This window comes from Hibiscus syriacus, unplaced genomic scaffold, assembly GCF_006381635.1.
Source record: "Hibiscus syriacus cultivar Baekdansim isolate YM2019G1 unplaced genomic scaffold, ASM638163v2 tig00112349_pilon, whole genome shotgun sequence".
NCBI classification, from domain to species: Eukaryota; Viridiplantae; Streptophyta; class Magnoliopsida; order Malvales; family Malvaceae; genus Hibiscus; species Hibiscus syriacus.
This window is the reverse complement of record NW_024063310.1, coordinates 473332-489292: the sequence shown is the minus strand read 5'-3', so window position 1 is coordinate 489292 and position 15961 is coordinate 473332. Positions and strand designations below refer to the sequence as shown.

General features: G+C 33.2%; 1 protein-coding gene across 1 annotated transcript; it reads right to left on the bottom strand.

The window, feature by feature from the left end:
• Positions 1 to 2072: 2072 nt before the first annotated feature.
• On the bottom strand, positions 2073 to 5848 carry LOC120178390 (putative deoxyribonuclease TATDN1). Its single transcript, XM_039184246.1, has 12 exons — positions 5783 to 5848; positions 5661 to 5681; positions 5426 to 5526; positions 4485 to 4542; positions 4338 to 4381; positions 4176 to 4256; positions 3430 to 3500; positions 3208 to 3318; positions 3011 to 3093; positions 2713 to 2929; positions 2473 to 2556; positions 2073 to 2327 (listed from the first exon to the last, which is right to left on the bottom strand). The coding sequence occupies exons 1-12, from the start codon at positions 5802 to 5804 to the stop codon at positions 2258 to 2260; spliced, it is 963 nt and encodes a 320-aa protein (XP_039040177.1). The 5' UTR covers positions 5805 to 5848; the 3' UTR covers positions 2073 to 2257.
• Positions 5849 to 15961: the final 10113 nt, after the last annotated feature.

Genomic DNA, 15961 nt, shown 5'->3' with positions numbered 1-15961 from the left:
ATTAAATTATTAATAATGAATAATATTATTTATATATTTATATTAATATAATAATCTAATAATATTTTAATAAATATATTTAAATATATTAATTAATATTTTTAAAATATATAACACTATTACTTTAATAAATAATTTATATAATTTATAATATTTTTATTTCAATAAAATACCAATATTTTTATTTTTATTAATAAAATATAAAAATAATATTTTAATAATAAATAAATTATTTTAATATTTTAAAAATAATAATATTATTTTTATGATAAATAATATTATTTATTGTATTTAATATTTGTAATAAATAATTTTTAAAAAATTCATCAACTAGTGGAAAAAGGGTTTAAACAACATCTTACAAATATCGTAAAACATTTTCTAGACAAATTTTTCCAAAAAATATAATTCAATTTACGAAAAACATTTTCCGGAAAAATATTTTCAGTGAAACAAACGGAATCCTACCTTCAACGGAGAAACATCATAAAGGTGGGAATTTTAGTTTTGGATTCGTTATTGGGAGGTTGAATCCTTGAATTTGAAGGAAATCCCAGAAACCCAAAGCCAATGTTGGAACCCTAAAGACACTCAAAAACTCAAAAGAAGAAAGAATGAATTCAACACAATCCGCAGTGTATGGTGAGGTGTGCTAATGCTATGCTCATTTCCTCTTGCAATCCTTTGATTTGTTCGACACTTCTATTTTAGGTGTTAAAAATGATAAATTAATATCACATACAAATAAAAATAATAATATGATACATGTTATTAAATATGGCGACATATGTCACATATTAAAAGAAATGGTAAACTATTTCAAATACCACTCATCTTTAATTTTGGGTTCGTTTATATCACTGACGTTTTAATTTTATCAATTTTAGCCCTCATGTTTATGTTTAATTGCAATTATGTCACTCAGCCGTTAATCCATTAACGGCACGATGACATGGTATCGATGGTGATGATGTGACTCCTTCACTAAAACGACTTCGTTTTGGAGTAAAGGTTTTGACGCTCAGAAAACCCAAAACGAAGTCGTTTTATTGGAGTCATTTGATGAAAATTTGCTTTTTCATGAGATTCGAATCAAAGTTCTTCATGAACCAATACTAGACACCCAACCACAAAACTAACTTAAGAACTTATTAGAATCTCATGAAAAGCAATTATTCATCAAATGACTCTAATAAAACGATGGTGTTTCAGGTTTTCTGAGCATCAAAACAGTTACGCCAAAACGGCGTCATTTTGGTGAGGGGACACATCATCACCATCGCGGCATAGAGATGTCATGTCACAGAGTCACATAATTGCAATTAAACATAAACGTAAGGGCTAAAATTGATAAAATTAAAACGTTGGTGGCATAAATGAGTCTGAACTTAAAGGTGAATGATATTTAAAGTAATTTACCCTAAAAGAAAAATATATTACTATTAATACATGTCACGCGTTGAAGATGATACACAACATATATATCACGTGACATTTTGAATACGTAACAGCTAACGATATATATTGACAATTAATTAACTAATAATTTTTGTCTAATCAACAATCATTTTCTTTTAAAACTAAACATTAAGATCGAAGTCTTTAAAAAAGTAAAATTTAAAATGATTGTTGAATCGAGCATTTGAAACATTTTGTAATACCATTTCTTTTATTTTTATTTATTTGTTTATTTGTAGATGTTTGATTTGTCATTGTGGTTTGGACTTTGTATGACCATTCAGAGGGACGGGTTATACCTTTTAATTGGGTGGTTCGAGTTGGTTTTGAATAGAGTGAATTTGTTCGATATAAAATGTATTTATTTTGGATTATTATATGTAGAAAAACTTTTTTAATGAACTATTTTAAGGTCGAATCAATTTTGAGTTCGAAAAATTCGAGTTGTGTTATTTTGGTGGTCAGCTTGAATCAGATTTGGAAACAATAAATTATTGGTTCTAAGATGAAGCATCAACCAAATGGAGAGGAATTTTGTTGCATAACAGGCTTTGCTTGCCTCATTCTCGGCTCTTCTTCGCCGTTTCCTGGTACGGTCGATAGAAGTCGGAAGATGCTTAAAGCGTAGCGATACGTAAGAAAACGGGTTTACAGATCGGATTATATAAATGGGGCGTTTCGGTTGATCCGTCGTAAACTCGAAAGTAGCTATGCCATGTGCTAGCAATCCTAAAATACGTAGGATTCTGGTTCTCTCTAAATCTTAGTACATTAAACCCCATAAAATCATGAAACTGTATCATCGACTTTCATGTCGGCCGGTGAGAAGAGCATCCGCTGCAGCGTCCAAGTCTTGAGGGAAGAAAACCCTGCAAAGCCCAGAAAGTCTTTCAGTAATTATAAAGATGAGGATGATGATGGCAAAGAAACAAAAGATTACTTGATCTCTATGTAAGCACTTTGCCGAAATCACCGTTAAATTCGGGAAATTCCGATGATTGCAAATTTAAGTACCTGCAGGTGTTCTGGTACAATGTAGCACTCAACTGATCTATGTCACTGATTCCTTTACAACCAGCTAAGACCTTGAGAACTTGCCTAGAACGATTACCACCCAAAAAAAAAAAAGAAGATAAACAGAAACGAACTGATTAACATCGAGGACCATTTTCTATGTAGTATAAAATGAAAGAAAACATTATATTCCTCGATGTTACGATACGACACCGCACCGGAAAGAGGAGTTTCACTCACCGGACTAAACAAGGTTCGTTCCGTCCTTTAACAAGACTTTCTTGATCATACTTCTCTTTCTTCTTAGAAGGCCAGGAAGATTGAACAAACTTGATCCCTGCATGAGTACTCTTGATTTCACAATATGGAGAATCGGTCTCGATCATCATTCTATCGACGAGTATGTCCCTCACAACATCAAGATTTTCAGCCATCTTCAGAGAGCATCCATTTATACCTTTAAATAACCAAAGTTGAAAGACACTGTTAAGCATTTCCAGGAACCTCAACATATCCATAACCACCAATAGCTTCTCACCTATATACATGTTATGAAATGAGAGAAGCTTTTCACGATCTTCGGCCGTACCGGTAAATGAATGCGTAACCCCACCCGAGAACCTTTTTAAAGCGAAAAAAAGACAGAAAACCTCAGCTTTTCATAGATAAAGTGTGTTATCAGAGACAAAAATAAAAACGATTTCGACTGGTGTAAGAAAGATCCAGAAATCTAACTTGTTGATATTTCGTTCCACGATTTCGCAGAAATCTTCTGCAGCTGCACGCATATGCAGAAACATAGGCAGTTTTGCTGCATAAGCTAATTCAAACTGCTTCTCGAAATATCTGATTTTAGCATGAAAAAAGTTGCAAATATTTGATCATCAAAGCAGACAAAAACAACCCGATATATAATAAGGAACAGGAACACAATCCTAACAAATGGTAACCACTTACTTCTTTTGAGTTTCTGCTGGGCAAAAGTGAAGCCTGTCGTAGTCCAATCCACATTCACCAATCGCAACCACCTAGATTAAGGCAAAATTCACAGTATCTAACTATAGTAAGACAGAATACAATCCTATACGGTGTAAATAAACAATGCGTTCGACGAACTGTTCGTGAATCATTCATATAACATTAGTTTATATTCATTTATTAAGCTAAATATGAGTATGAACAAAATTTTTATGTTTATTTTAATAAGCGAACAAAGACGAACAGAGGTGTGTTCAACTCGTTTATGTTCATGAATAAGCTCGTTTATTCTCTACCTTCAACTCGGTTATGAGCTCATTTATTCGGTTCTTTTTTCTTTATAATTTTTTGCATTTTAAATATCGGTAAAGGTAGAGACTAATTGAACAGATAGTAAATTTTGGAGTTCAGACGGTGAAACCTAAAGGCTAAAGAGCTTAAAGTCTTGTGGCATAATTTCACCATTTTTCTTTGGTTTGCAAATAAAAGGGTAAAAAGAGAGTGTTGGTTGCTAAACATTAAACGAACATATTCGCGAACTTTAAATGAACCGAATAAGAACAACTTCAAAATAATTAAACGAACACAAATATGATATTAAAAATTTAAAAGAACACAAACTGATCATGAACACCTTCAAAAATAACAAACGAACACCAACACAATCTTATTCGTTCAAGTCCAATTAATTTCACCCCAACAAGCCTGATAAAAAAAGTAAGTACCTTTCCTCTTTGAATTCCCTCCTTAGCCAATGCCAAAAGATCTTGAAAATGCTTTTCAGGATCCCCACTCTCTTCAAACTCCTAATTAAAACATAAGAGACCAAGTTGAAGAAAAATCAAACAAAAGGACTAAAGACAACAAATTTCAAGAAACGAACTAACATTGCATCGAGTCGGGTGCACACCAACTGTGCAGAAAAGCCTCCCTGTGATGAATAACAAACTTCAGATAATATCCAAAAGAAAACATTCTAAAGCATGAGCAATGCCAAGGCAGATGTGGCAATAAATAAAGAACGATGAATAGACCATCGGTTTCTGCAATGGCAAGAGCTTCCTTTGACTCCTCAAGGGAACCGCCCGTAACCTATAACAACAAACCTATTAACATGAATTATGCATCCATAGCAATATCAAAAATTAGAACTCATTATGCTTTTATATATGCTGAAAATAACTGGTATAATGTCAAAATTAGTTCCCAACGTTTGTTCGAATGGTTATTTTGGCTCTTATTCTTTTTTTCTGGAACACTTCAACCCACAACGTTTCAATTTTTGGTCAAAACGATCCATGTTGGATGAAAACCATTAGTTGACTAACGGTTAAAACTTGTTGTTGTTATGGCATTTCTCCATGTGTTAAATCACTAACGTGTCATATATCGTCACCTAAGGTGATGATGTGGTATGTGCCCCAAGGTGATAACGTTGTATGTGTTGTCACTTAACGTCATTTTAGGTGATTACATGACATGTGTCATATCACTCAAAATGATAATTTGAAATATATTACTTCATCTAAGATGATGATATAATATGTATAATGTCATTTAAGGTGATGAAGTAACATGTACTACGTCATTAATCAAGCACATGTAGAAATATCATGTCAGTACATGCATTACCGTTAGTCATCTAACATTCTATCCGACATAAATTATCTTATTGAAAGTTGAAACATTGGGGACAAAACTAAAAAAAATAGAAATCAAAGTCGCAAGTTAGAGCTAATTTTGATATTATGTCAAAATTATTTCCAAAAGCTTCAAAGCAAATACTTTCATCCAGGGCTCACAAGATTAACATATTATTCGGTAATTCCATAAAGAAAAGGAAATTTGGACTCAAATTTTATCCAATTCCACGAGTTCACTAAAAAAAACTAAAGCTTCCTATGAAACTGAACGATTATAATAAATAAATAATAGAGTTAAATGCAAAGATAATACAAGAGGAAGGGTAACTGACGATAATTCGATCGACGCCAGCATTCCAAGCTCTACTCAAAACAGTAGCAATATCAGAAACGTGATGTTGCTTGCTATTATAAATGCCTTTAAACATGCCATCTATGTGCAACAAAAATCGATAACCCAAGTGAAGAATAAGAAACCCAGACCGGAAAATAAAGGGAGAAAAATGAATTGAAACCAAAGAGAAAAATCGAGCATGACCTATTCGTTGAAATGTGTGAAAGCGTTACCTGTGAAGTTGACGGCGATATCTGTGTTTTGGAGAAATCAAAATGGAGAGATTGTTAATGGAAAGAGAGAATATAGAAGAGAATCGAGTTATATGTAAGCGTAATCAGACAGATTTACTTGCCTATCATCTTTATGGGCGCCATGGTAGAGATCTTGCTCACTTTGGAAGAACTTGCTTCGCTTCTCCACTTCAATTTTTTTTTTTTGTATGACTTCGTAGAAGGCCGACAATTAAATAAATAAATCAAAGGATAAAACAACTTTTACTCCTCGAATTTGATAATATCTTTCAACTTAGTCCTTAAAATGTCCATATCATGGAATGTTAGGGGTTTAGAGGAGAGGGTTAAAGCTCACGCCACAAGAAGGTTTGTTAATGAGAAAAATCCTATAATTTTATTTCTACAAGAATCGAAAGTGGAAAATGAGGGGGGGGAATCTGTGTGCTTCGGCAATATCACATTCTGAAGGTTTTGCTGGTGGTTTAATTACCTTGTGGAATGAGAAGGATTTTGTTGTGAAGGAAGAATTTATTCATAAGAGATTTGTGGCAGTTAAGGGGATTATAGAAGGGAGTCCATGGATGTGTTGTTTCATAAATGTTTATGGTCCTGCTGTGGATGCAGACAAAAAGGTGTTTTTTAAGGAGTTATTATTATTTTTGGAAAATGTTGATTGCCCAGTATGTTTAGGAGGAGATTTTAATGTTGTTTTGTCACATGAAGAAAATGATGGAGGTCCTGTAAATATGATTTCAATGAATATTTTCAGAGATTTTGTGAGCAAAGCTAATTTGATTGATTTGCCTATGTCTGGAGGTCAATATACATGGTGTAATAATAGGGAAGTCCCGACGTATGTTAGGTTGGATCGTTTCTTGGTAGATCAGAGGTTCCTAACTTTATTTCCCAAGGTAAATCAAATACTACAGTTAAGGTCTGTCTCATATCATAATTTGATTCTGTTGGAGCATAGTAACTATAATTGGGGCCTTAAACCGTTCAAGAAGTTCAATTATGTTTTGGAGGAAGATGGGTTTGCTGAAATAATGGAGGGGGAGTTGGTTAATCTTTGGAAAGCATAAAACAGGGTGTCCATTTTTGGTGTGCTAAAAGGGGTGAAGGATGCGATAAAGAGATGGTCAAGGAAGGGTTATCTTGAGCTGCCAGGAAAAATCAGTAGGTTGGAGGAACAAATTCAGGGGAAGGAATTTGCTATGCAACAAGGACTATACTCGGTGTCAATGAATTCACTTCTTCGAGCAAAAAAGAATTGTGGGACCTTTACAAGAAAGAAGCATCTATTTGGTTTCAAAAATCAAGATTGAAGTGGAACTCGGAAGGTGACAAAAACATAAGATTCTTTCATCAAAGTGTTGGAGCTAGAGGGAGGAGGAATTGTATTAGAACCCTCAAGGTGGATAATGATTTTACCTCTGATCCTAGATTAATTAAAGCTTCAGTGGTAGAGGTGGAGGATTTGGACTTGGATTTTTTGAAACTTTCGACAGATCATTGTAGGGATCTTGAGAAGCCTTTTTCTGAAGAGAAAATTTAGACAACAATTGCTCATTCAGAAAGCAATAAAGCACCTGGCCCTGATGGGTAGAATCTTGGGGTTTTCAAGAAATTCGAGAAAAATATGAAAAGAAATATCATGCTATTTTTTAAGGAATTTTATGAGGGGAATGAGTGGGACTTGGAAGTGAACCATTCCTTCATATCTCTTATACCTAAGAAGGCTAATCCGGAGGGACTAAAAGATTTCAAGCCAATTAGTCTCGTTGGAGGACTATATAAAATCCTTTCAAAGGTCTAAGTTAGAAGGTTGAGTTTGTGCATCAATGAAGTAATAAGTCCGTCACAATTGCTTTCATTCTGGGGCGACATATATTGGATTGTTCTTTTATTGCAAATGAAGGAATTGATTTTTGGATGAAGAAATGATTAAAGGGGGCAGTCTTTAAGGTGGATTTTAAGAGAGCCTATGACTTGGTGGATTGGTCGATCTTAATGAAATAATGGCCAAAATGGGGTTTGGTGATAAATGGTGTTCGTGGATTTATCAATGTATGTCTACAGCTTCTATTCCGGTTCTAGTGAATGGGACACCGAAAGAGAAAATTAACACTACAAGAGGATTAAGACAGGGATGTTCGCTATCTCCTATGTTGTTTAATTTGGGGATGAATTGTTACACTTGTTGTTAGTTAAAGCAGTGAATAAGGGGTTGTTTTCAGGTCTGAAACTATGTGTTAATGATCGGTCTTTCATGTTATCGCATTTGCAATTCGCGGATGATCTTATAATTTTTAGCAAAGCATCCATACGTGATCTGTTGAATGTAAGAAGAGTGTTGTTAATTTTTGAGTTATTGGTAGGGTTGAAGTTAAATCTGGTGAAGAGCAGATTATTTGGAATTAATGTTGAGGAGGAGGAGATTATTTCTTGGGCTGAAGAAATTGGTTGTTCAGTGGGATATTTTTCATCCGAGTATTTAGGCTTACCTTTGGGAAACAAGAGGAATTCTATTGCTTTGTGGGAGCTAGACGTACAGAGATTTCATAACAAGTTGACTGGGTGAAAGGCAAATTCTCTATCGTTGGCCGGAAGGGTGGTGTTGGTTAAATCAGTGTTTTGTTCACTGCCCATTTATTATCTTTCAATCTTTCGAATGCCTTGTTCTGTGGTAAACAAATTAAATTCAATTATTGTATCCTTTCTTTGGGGATATCGACAGGAAATTCATTGGGTAAATTGGAACTTGGTGTGTAAGCCTAAGAGATTGGGCTCTTCTCGGGAAATGGATATGGGAATTTGCTACAGACAAGGTTTCTTTATGGAAAAGAGTGGTGTGTTGTTTGTATAATTTGAATCCCAATTCAAGTATGATTGGGAATTCATTGACAGTTCATGCCTCTTGGATTTGGAAATGAATAGTTAAAAATTTCTTTTTGACTGATGGTTTTTGTAATATCCCAAATCAGGGTTAGTGACTAAATTGCAAATTTTGAAAGTTTTATGCTCAATTTAGAAATAATTAAAAGTCTCAGGATTTAAGTAAAGAATTTTAATATTGTTGAAAACATTTTGATATTTCGATATAACAAATTAAGTTTAATGAATTTTAAGATTTTTCAAATGTTTTCTAAGTATATTCGATAGAATTATTCGAATATCAAAACATTACTCCAAATCTTTCAAAGATCATTTTTAATCCTTACTCAAAGTGTAAAATTAAGTTTTAATCTTAAAACAATTTCAAAATAATTTTACAAATTATTTCGAACCATTTCAAAGCAAAAAATTCCAGATTGCTCAGAGGGAACCGATTCCCCCCAAGGGGGTATCGATTCCCCCCTGAATGGTTTGGCTCCGAGAATTCCAGTATGCTCGGAGGGAACCGATTCCCCCCCAGGGGGTACCAATTCCCCCTTGTATAACGGTCGAAATATTTGAATTTTACACTTAGGGAACCGATTCCCCATAGGGGGTACCGATCCCCCCTACGCTCCAAACTGTTTTATTAATTGTTTTCACACTAAAACGGCTATATGATCTTCACTAATCATCCCCAACGTTCAGAAGTGATTCAAGGTGTATTTAAACAAGTTCTGAAGCCTTTGAAAGATAAGAAATCATAGAGAAACAAGAGAGAAAGCATCAAACACCAAGTTTGTGCAAATCAAGCCAATTTTCCTTCCAATATTCATTTTGCTTTCAAAGAACACCATTTGTGCTCATTTGTAATTATTTGTGAGTGTTCTTTTCTTGTTCTAGAATTGTGCAAACATCTTACCTTGTGAGGTTTTCCTTATAAGTTTGCAAATTTGTAATCTTCTCTTTGGGAAAGAGTGTTCTCAAGAATTGGGGTATATTCTTGAGGGTGTTGTAAGGTTATCTCTTTGGCCTCAAAAGAAAGAACAAATTAGTGAATTTGTTGAAAAATCCTTAGTGTGGATAGCTAAGGTAGTGGACGTAGACTTTGATTGAGAAAGTCGAACCACTCTAAATCGCTGTGCAATTTCTTTCAATTTTCTGCAAAAGCTTCCACCAAAATTTTTATTGCCAATTCACCCCCCCTTGGCCAATTCTGTCAATTGATTAACTCAACAATTGGCATCAGAGCCTCACTCATTTGAAGGTTTAATCACCTCTTGAGTCGATCCGGGAAGAGTTAAATCGATAAAGATGGCTTCTACTTCTGGTTCATTCTCCATGGAAGAATCCAGACCTATTGACGTGCCTCCACACTTCAATGGAACAAATTATCGTCATTGGAAGAGGTGTATGATGATATTCATCAAAGCATTTGATATGGAAGCTTGGATGATAATCAAGAAATGATATTCCTCTCCTACTAAGAAGGCAAAGAAGTGGAGTGTTCAAGAACGGAAGGAAGCTCAACAAAACTCAAAGGCTATGCACATGTTGTGTTGTGCAATTGATCCTAATGTATATAAAGGAGTTTCTTCTTGTTCAAGTGCCAAGGAAATGTGGGATAAGCTTGAGGAGATCTATAGAGATAAGGAAGAAGAAGAACCAATAAAAGTGATGTCTCTATTAGCTCTCACAGAGCCAAAGTATATTCTAACTCAATATATCAAATTCAAAACTTTTAATGAGTTACAAGATGCTTATGATAAATTATTTTCGGAGTTTGAGACCATGAACTCCAAATACAATAAATTGATTTCTAAATTTATTGCTAAAATGATCTTCTTTTGAAAGCTAAAACAGACTTGGAAAATCAAAATGAAATGTTGAGAAAGGAGTTAGAGCTTTCAAAAATAAAATCTGAAAACTTTGAAAAAGAAATTTTCAAATTAAACAAACTTCTTCTAGAAATGAAAATGGATTTTTAAAATCAAAATGAAATCTTGAAGAAGGATTTAGAACTCTCAAAAATGAAATTTGAAAGTATTGAAAAAGAAAATTTCAATTTGAAAGATAAACTTGAATGTTTAACAAGAGAAAAAGAGATCATTCTAAATAATTCATCTAGTTCAATAATGACAATATGTTCACATTGTCATTATCATGGTCATAAGGAACATACTTGTCCTTTAAAGAAAGGAAAACAATTTAAAATTAGACAAGTATGGGTTCCAAAAGGAACAAGAGGCATTGAAACTAATGTTCAAGGATCCAAAGCAATTTGGATACCAAAATCTACTTAAATGTCTCTTGTAGGTGTGTGAGAGCAATTGTGATAAAGATGATGATATTCAAGATGCTCTAAGCCACACATAAAAAGGGAATGGGTAACCTCTAAACTTAATGTTTTTATTATTTGGTTGCTCATTTAGTATATTGTATGATGAACATGGTAAATTTTGGTAATGTTTTATAAACTATAGTTCATCATATTAATTTTTGGTCAAAATTGTTTTTAAAAAGTAATTGATATCTCTTTAACAATTGATATCGATTTTTCAAGAACTTTGGTTTTGCAAAATTTTGACCTAAAATTTTTTCTTAATGTTTATACATAGATTTTTTGTTTAAATATTATAAAGTTTTAATGCATAACATTTTCAAAAACTTTATGCATGTTCTCTTAATCTCTATAATCAACATTGCATAATGTTTTATATGTGAATGGGTTAAAAGCATAATCTTTTGAAAAATAAATTTGATAAAAGATATAATGTTTTATTTTAAATGATTGCAAAATTGATTAACATTGCATCTATTTTCGATTATGCTTGTTGGTCATAAAATAGGGATATATATATACATGATGCATTTAGATTTTATTAATATGACTATTTTGTGCCTAGTTGCTAGGGATGAGCATGATGATTTGTTATGGCATAGGAGACTAGGACATGCTAGTATGAGTGTTTTACAACGGCTAATTCAAGGTGATTTAGTTCGAGGGTTGCCTAAGCTTAAATTTGATAATGATAAAATCTGTAATGCTTGTGCTAAAGGAAAACAAAAGCGAGTTTCTTTTAAATCCATTAATGATGTATCAACTAGTAGAGTTTTACAATTGATCCATTTAGATCTTTTTGGGCCAACTAGAACTACTAGCTTGGGTGGAAAACAATATGCATTTGTCTTGGTAGATGACTATTCTAGATATACTTGGGTTCTATTCTTAAGTACAAAAGATGAAGCATTAGAACATTTCATCACATTTTCAAAAATTATCCAAAACGAAAAAGGTTACTCTATCACTAGTGTTAGAAGTGATCATGGAACTGAATTTGAAAATCTTGGATTTATTGATTTTGTAATTCTAATGGTATTAGCCATAATTTTTCAGCACCTAGAACCCCTCAACAAAATGGAGTTGTTGAGAAGAAAAATCGAACTTTAGAAGAAATGGCTAGAACCATGCTTTGTGAAAATAATTTACCAAAATATTTTTGGGCGAAAGCCACAAATACCGCTTGTTATGTTGTAAATCGAGTAATGATTAGGCCAATTTTAAAGAAAACTCCATATGAAATTTTAAAAATAAAAAGCCTAACATTAGTTATTTTCATCCTTTTGGATGTAAATGTTTTGTTTTAAACAACGGTAAAGAGAACCTTGGCAAATTTGATGCTAAAAGTGATGAAGGATTTTTTCTGGGTTATTCCTTAAATTCTAAAGCTTATCGAGTATTTAATAAAAGAACTTTAGTTGTAGAAGAGTCTATACATGTTGTTTTCGATGATAATCCCCTTCCAAGGAAGGATTCTTGTGTGAATGATGATGTAGGTGTTATAAATACAAATGACCTTAGACATGACGTTGGAGAATTCATCATCAAAGGAAGAAACGAAAAATTAGGAAACTCATGATCCTCTTGAGAATCCAACCATTGAAGAAAGGGAAGTATCTTATCCAAGAGAGTACAACTATGTCAAGGATGGTGAAATTATAGGTAATCAATCCAAAGGGGTAACAACTCGATCTTCTCTTAGAAATATTTATAATTATGTTGCATTTATTTCATGCATAGAGCCTAAGAACATCAAATAAGCATTAAAAGATGAACATTGGATTATGGCTATGCAAGATGAATTAAATCAATTTGAGAGAAGTAAAGTATGGACATTAGTTGAAAGGCCTAGTAATAAATCTACTGTAGGTACTAGATGGGTATTTAGGAATAAGCTTGATGAGAGTGGTAATATAGTGAGAAACAAGGCTAGACTTGTTGCTCAAGGGTATACTCAAGAAGAGGGCATAGATTATGATGAAACATACGCTCCCGTAGCTAGGATGGAAGCAATTAGAATGTTATTAGCATTTGCATGTTTCAATGAATTTAAATTATATCAAATGGATGTTAAAAGTGCATTTTTAAATGGTTTTATAAAAGAAGAAGTGTATGTGGAACAACCTCTAGGTTTTGAAGATTTAAATTTTCCGGATCATGTTTTAAAATTAAACAAAAGCTCTTTATGGTTTAAAGCAAGCTCCTAGAGCTTGGTATGAAAGATTGTCAAATTTTTTAATTGAAAAAGGTTTTTCAAAATGGAAGGTTGACACTACATTGTTTTTGAGGCATAAAGGTAAAGATTTATTAGTAGTTCAAATTTATGTTGATGATATAATATTTGGTTCTACTAATGATGTTCTTTGCCAAGAATTTTCTAAGCTAATGCAAAGTGAGTTTGAGATGAGCATGATGGGGGAGCTCTCATTTTTCTTGGGACTCCAAATCAAGCAAAGAAAAGATGGCATCTTCATCAATCAAGATAAGTACGTCAAAGATATGCTCAAGAAGTTTGGATCTCTACTTTATCTAACTGCAAGTAGACCGGATATTATGTTTAGTGTTTGCTTATGTGCTAGATTTCAATCATGTCCTAAGGAATCACATTTACTAGCTGTTAAGAGAATCTTTAGATACCTTAAAGACACTCATAGTTTAGGACTTTGGTATCCTAGAGACTCTAGCTTTAGCTTGCATGCTTTTTCTGATGCGGATTATGAAGGATGCAAATTTGATAGGAAAAGCACCTCCGGTACTTGCCAATTCCTTGGAAATATGCTAATTTCTTGGTTTTCAAAGAAACAAAATTGTATTGCATTATCTACCACTGAAGCCGAATACATTTCAGCTGATAGTTACTGTGCACAAGTTTTATGGATGAAACAACAACTTTTTGATTATGGAATTGAAGTAGGTACCATTCCTATCAAGTGTGACAATACTAGTGCTATTTGTCTCACTAAAAATCTCATCCAACACTCTAGAACTAAGAACATTGAAATAAGACATCACTTCATTAGAGACCATGTCACTAAGGAAGATATAGTTCTAGAATTTGTTGATATTTTGCACTAATTAGCGATATCTTTACAAAACCTTTAGACAAGGAACAATTTTGGACACTTAGGAGTGAATTAGGTTTGACCAATCTATCTTCACTGAGTGTTTAAAATAATTTTAGCACTTTTAATAATAAATGAAAAATGCTTATAATAGTAATTTTTGCATTCATTGCTATTAGTTAAGGGGAGTTTATGATTCTTGACGAAAAAAAATTAATTTTATGTTCAAATATCGTTTAAAGATTAATTGAATTGTTTGAACATGATTAATTTTCAATATATGAGTTGCCAATACCACTAGAGGAAATTAATTTAGCATTTTGGATGTTTAAAATCGGATTTTAGCATTTTGGTGCAGAGGGAATTGATCCCCCTTGATTCCCCCTTTGAAGGGGAATCGATTCCCCCCACAGGGGAATCGATACCCCCCTAGGGTTCTGGTTTTAACACGGGCAGAACCCAATATTTGCTCAAACCTCTCTTATTTTCTTCCTACCGCCGTTTCTCACCCTCTAAGCATTCAAATCTCCATTTTTGCCTCAAATCAACGTTTTTAATCGAAATTCACTTCAAATATCATCCTCTAAACCTGTTGGAATCATCAAAAACGTGCAAACTTCATCTAATCTCACTCAAATCCGAAATCATTCAAGGTATTTTTCCAAAACTTCTTTTTATCAATTTATGAACATAGAACTAGTTTTAATTAGTTCTAGGTTGAATTTTTGATCGGGCATTGATTATTTAGTGATTAGAAACTAGATATTACAACTAATTTCATCAAAAACACAAGATTTTTTCAAAATTTTCTAAATTTTCGAAATAAAAAATTATTAATTTTAAATTATTGTGTTTTGATTAAATTATGTTGTTATTATGAAAACTATACATATATTGTTTCTCAAAACCATATTTTTCAAAAGTTTTTCAAAAACTTTGCCTATTAGGATTGATTTAGAGAACCTTGAAATATTGAGGACTCAATTGAGTTTTGGGATTGATTGAATTGCATACATGTGTTTTCTAAATTGCAGGTTATCAATTCTATTCCGATTTCCTAAACCATGTCCAATCCTAAACGTGCTAGGTCTTCATCTAGTCGTTCACACCGTCAACCAAATCCACCTCCAAATCCTTCACCTATTCCAATTTCTAATCCTAATCCTATTGATCCTAATTTGACTATCCAAAATTCGTGTTTCAATCATCCTGGTCCTAGAAATCATCGTTTTTGGTATTATCAATATTTAGACTCTTACAAAATCTTGGAAGAACGTATTCCTTTTCGTCAAGCTATGTTAGCTATCAATTTTAAATATCTTCCTCTTTTACAAGAGTGGAAATTTGATAAACTCTTTGACCTTGAACCCATCGTTTACCATCAACTTGTTCGTATTTTCTATTCTAATGTCGTTTGTGTTAAAAACCAAACTGAAACCGAAACCATAGGAATTCGTTCCTACTTTCTAGGACAATTCTTATATATTGACTCGGCTTACATAGCCAATACATTCGGATTAGATAATGATGGTATTTTAAATGAAAAACAGGTTTTAGGATCTCGTTATAAAAGATGGGATAGTGCAAGTGTCCTAGACCTTCATGAATGTTTTCTTCATCTAATGATTTCTTGGTGGTTTCGACCATCTGGAGGTTGTTATTCTACTCTTAGAGCCTTAGATCTTTGGTGGTTACATTGTTTCGAAAACAATATTAAAATCAACCTACCTCAGATTATTTTTGCTGAAATTGTTGAAACCGTAAATCTTGTTCCTAACAAAAAACTCTGTTCATCTCTTGTTTACTGTTGCATTTTTAGTAATCTGTTTTCCAAAGCTGGCTTAGAGTCGGTCTAGATGTCGTTTTTCCCCTTAAGAAACAAATTAACCTTCTTTCCTTAACGAGAGCGGGATGGATTAAGGATAAGGAAACCGGTGAATGGGTTCGATCTTCTGCAAATACTCCGGGAGCTAGTTCTTCACAAGCTCCACCTGAAGCTGACGAAAATCTCGAGCTTGAGC

Bases quoted from the DNA above. Each gene is read 5' to 3' on its own strand.
- LOC120178390 (XM_039184246.1), bottom strand. From the start codon at position 5,804: ATGGCGCCCATAAAGATGATAG. The intron at 3,501-4,175 runs GTACTTACTTTT...GCCTTAATCTAG, and splicing joins AGGGAATTCAAAGAGGAAAG to GTGGTTGCGATTGGTGAATG. The intron at 2,557-2,712 runs GTGAGTGAAACT...TAATCGTTCTAG, and splicing joins AACGAACCTTGTTTAGTCCG to GCAAGTTCTCAAGGTCTTAG.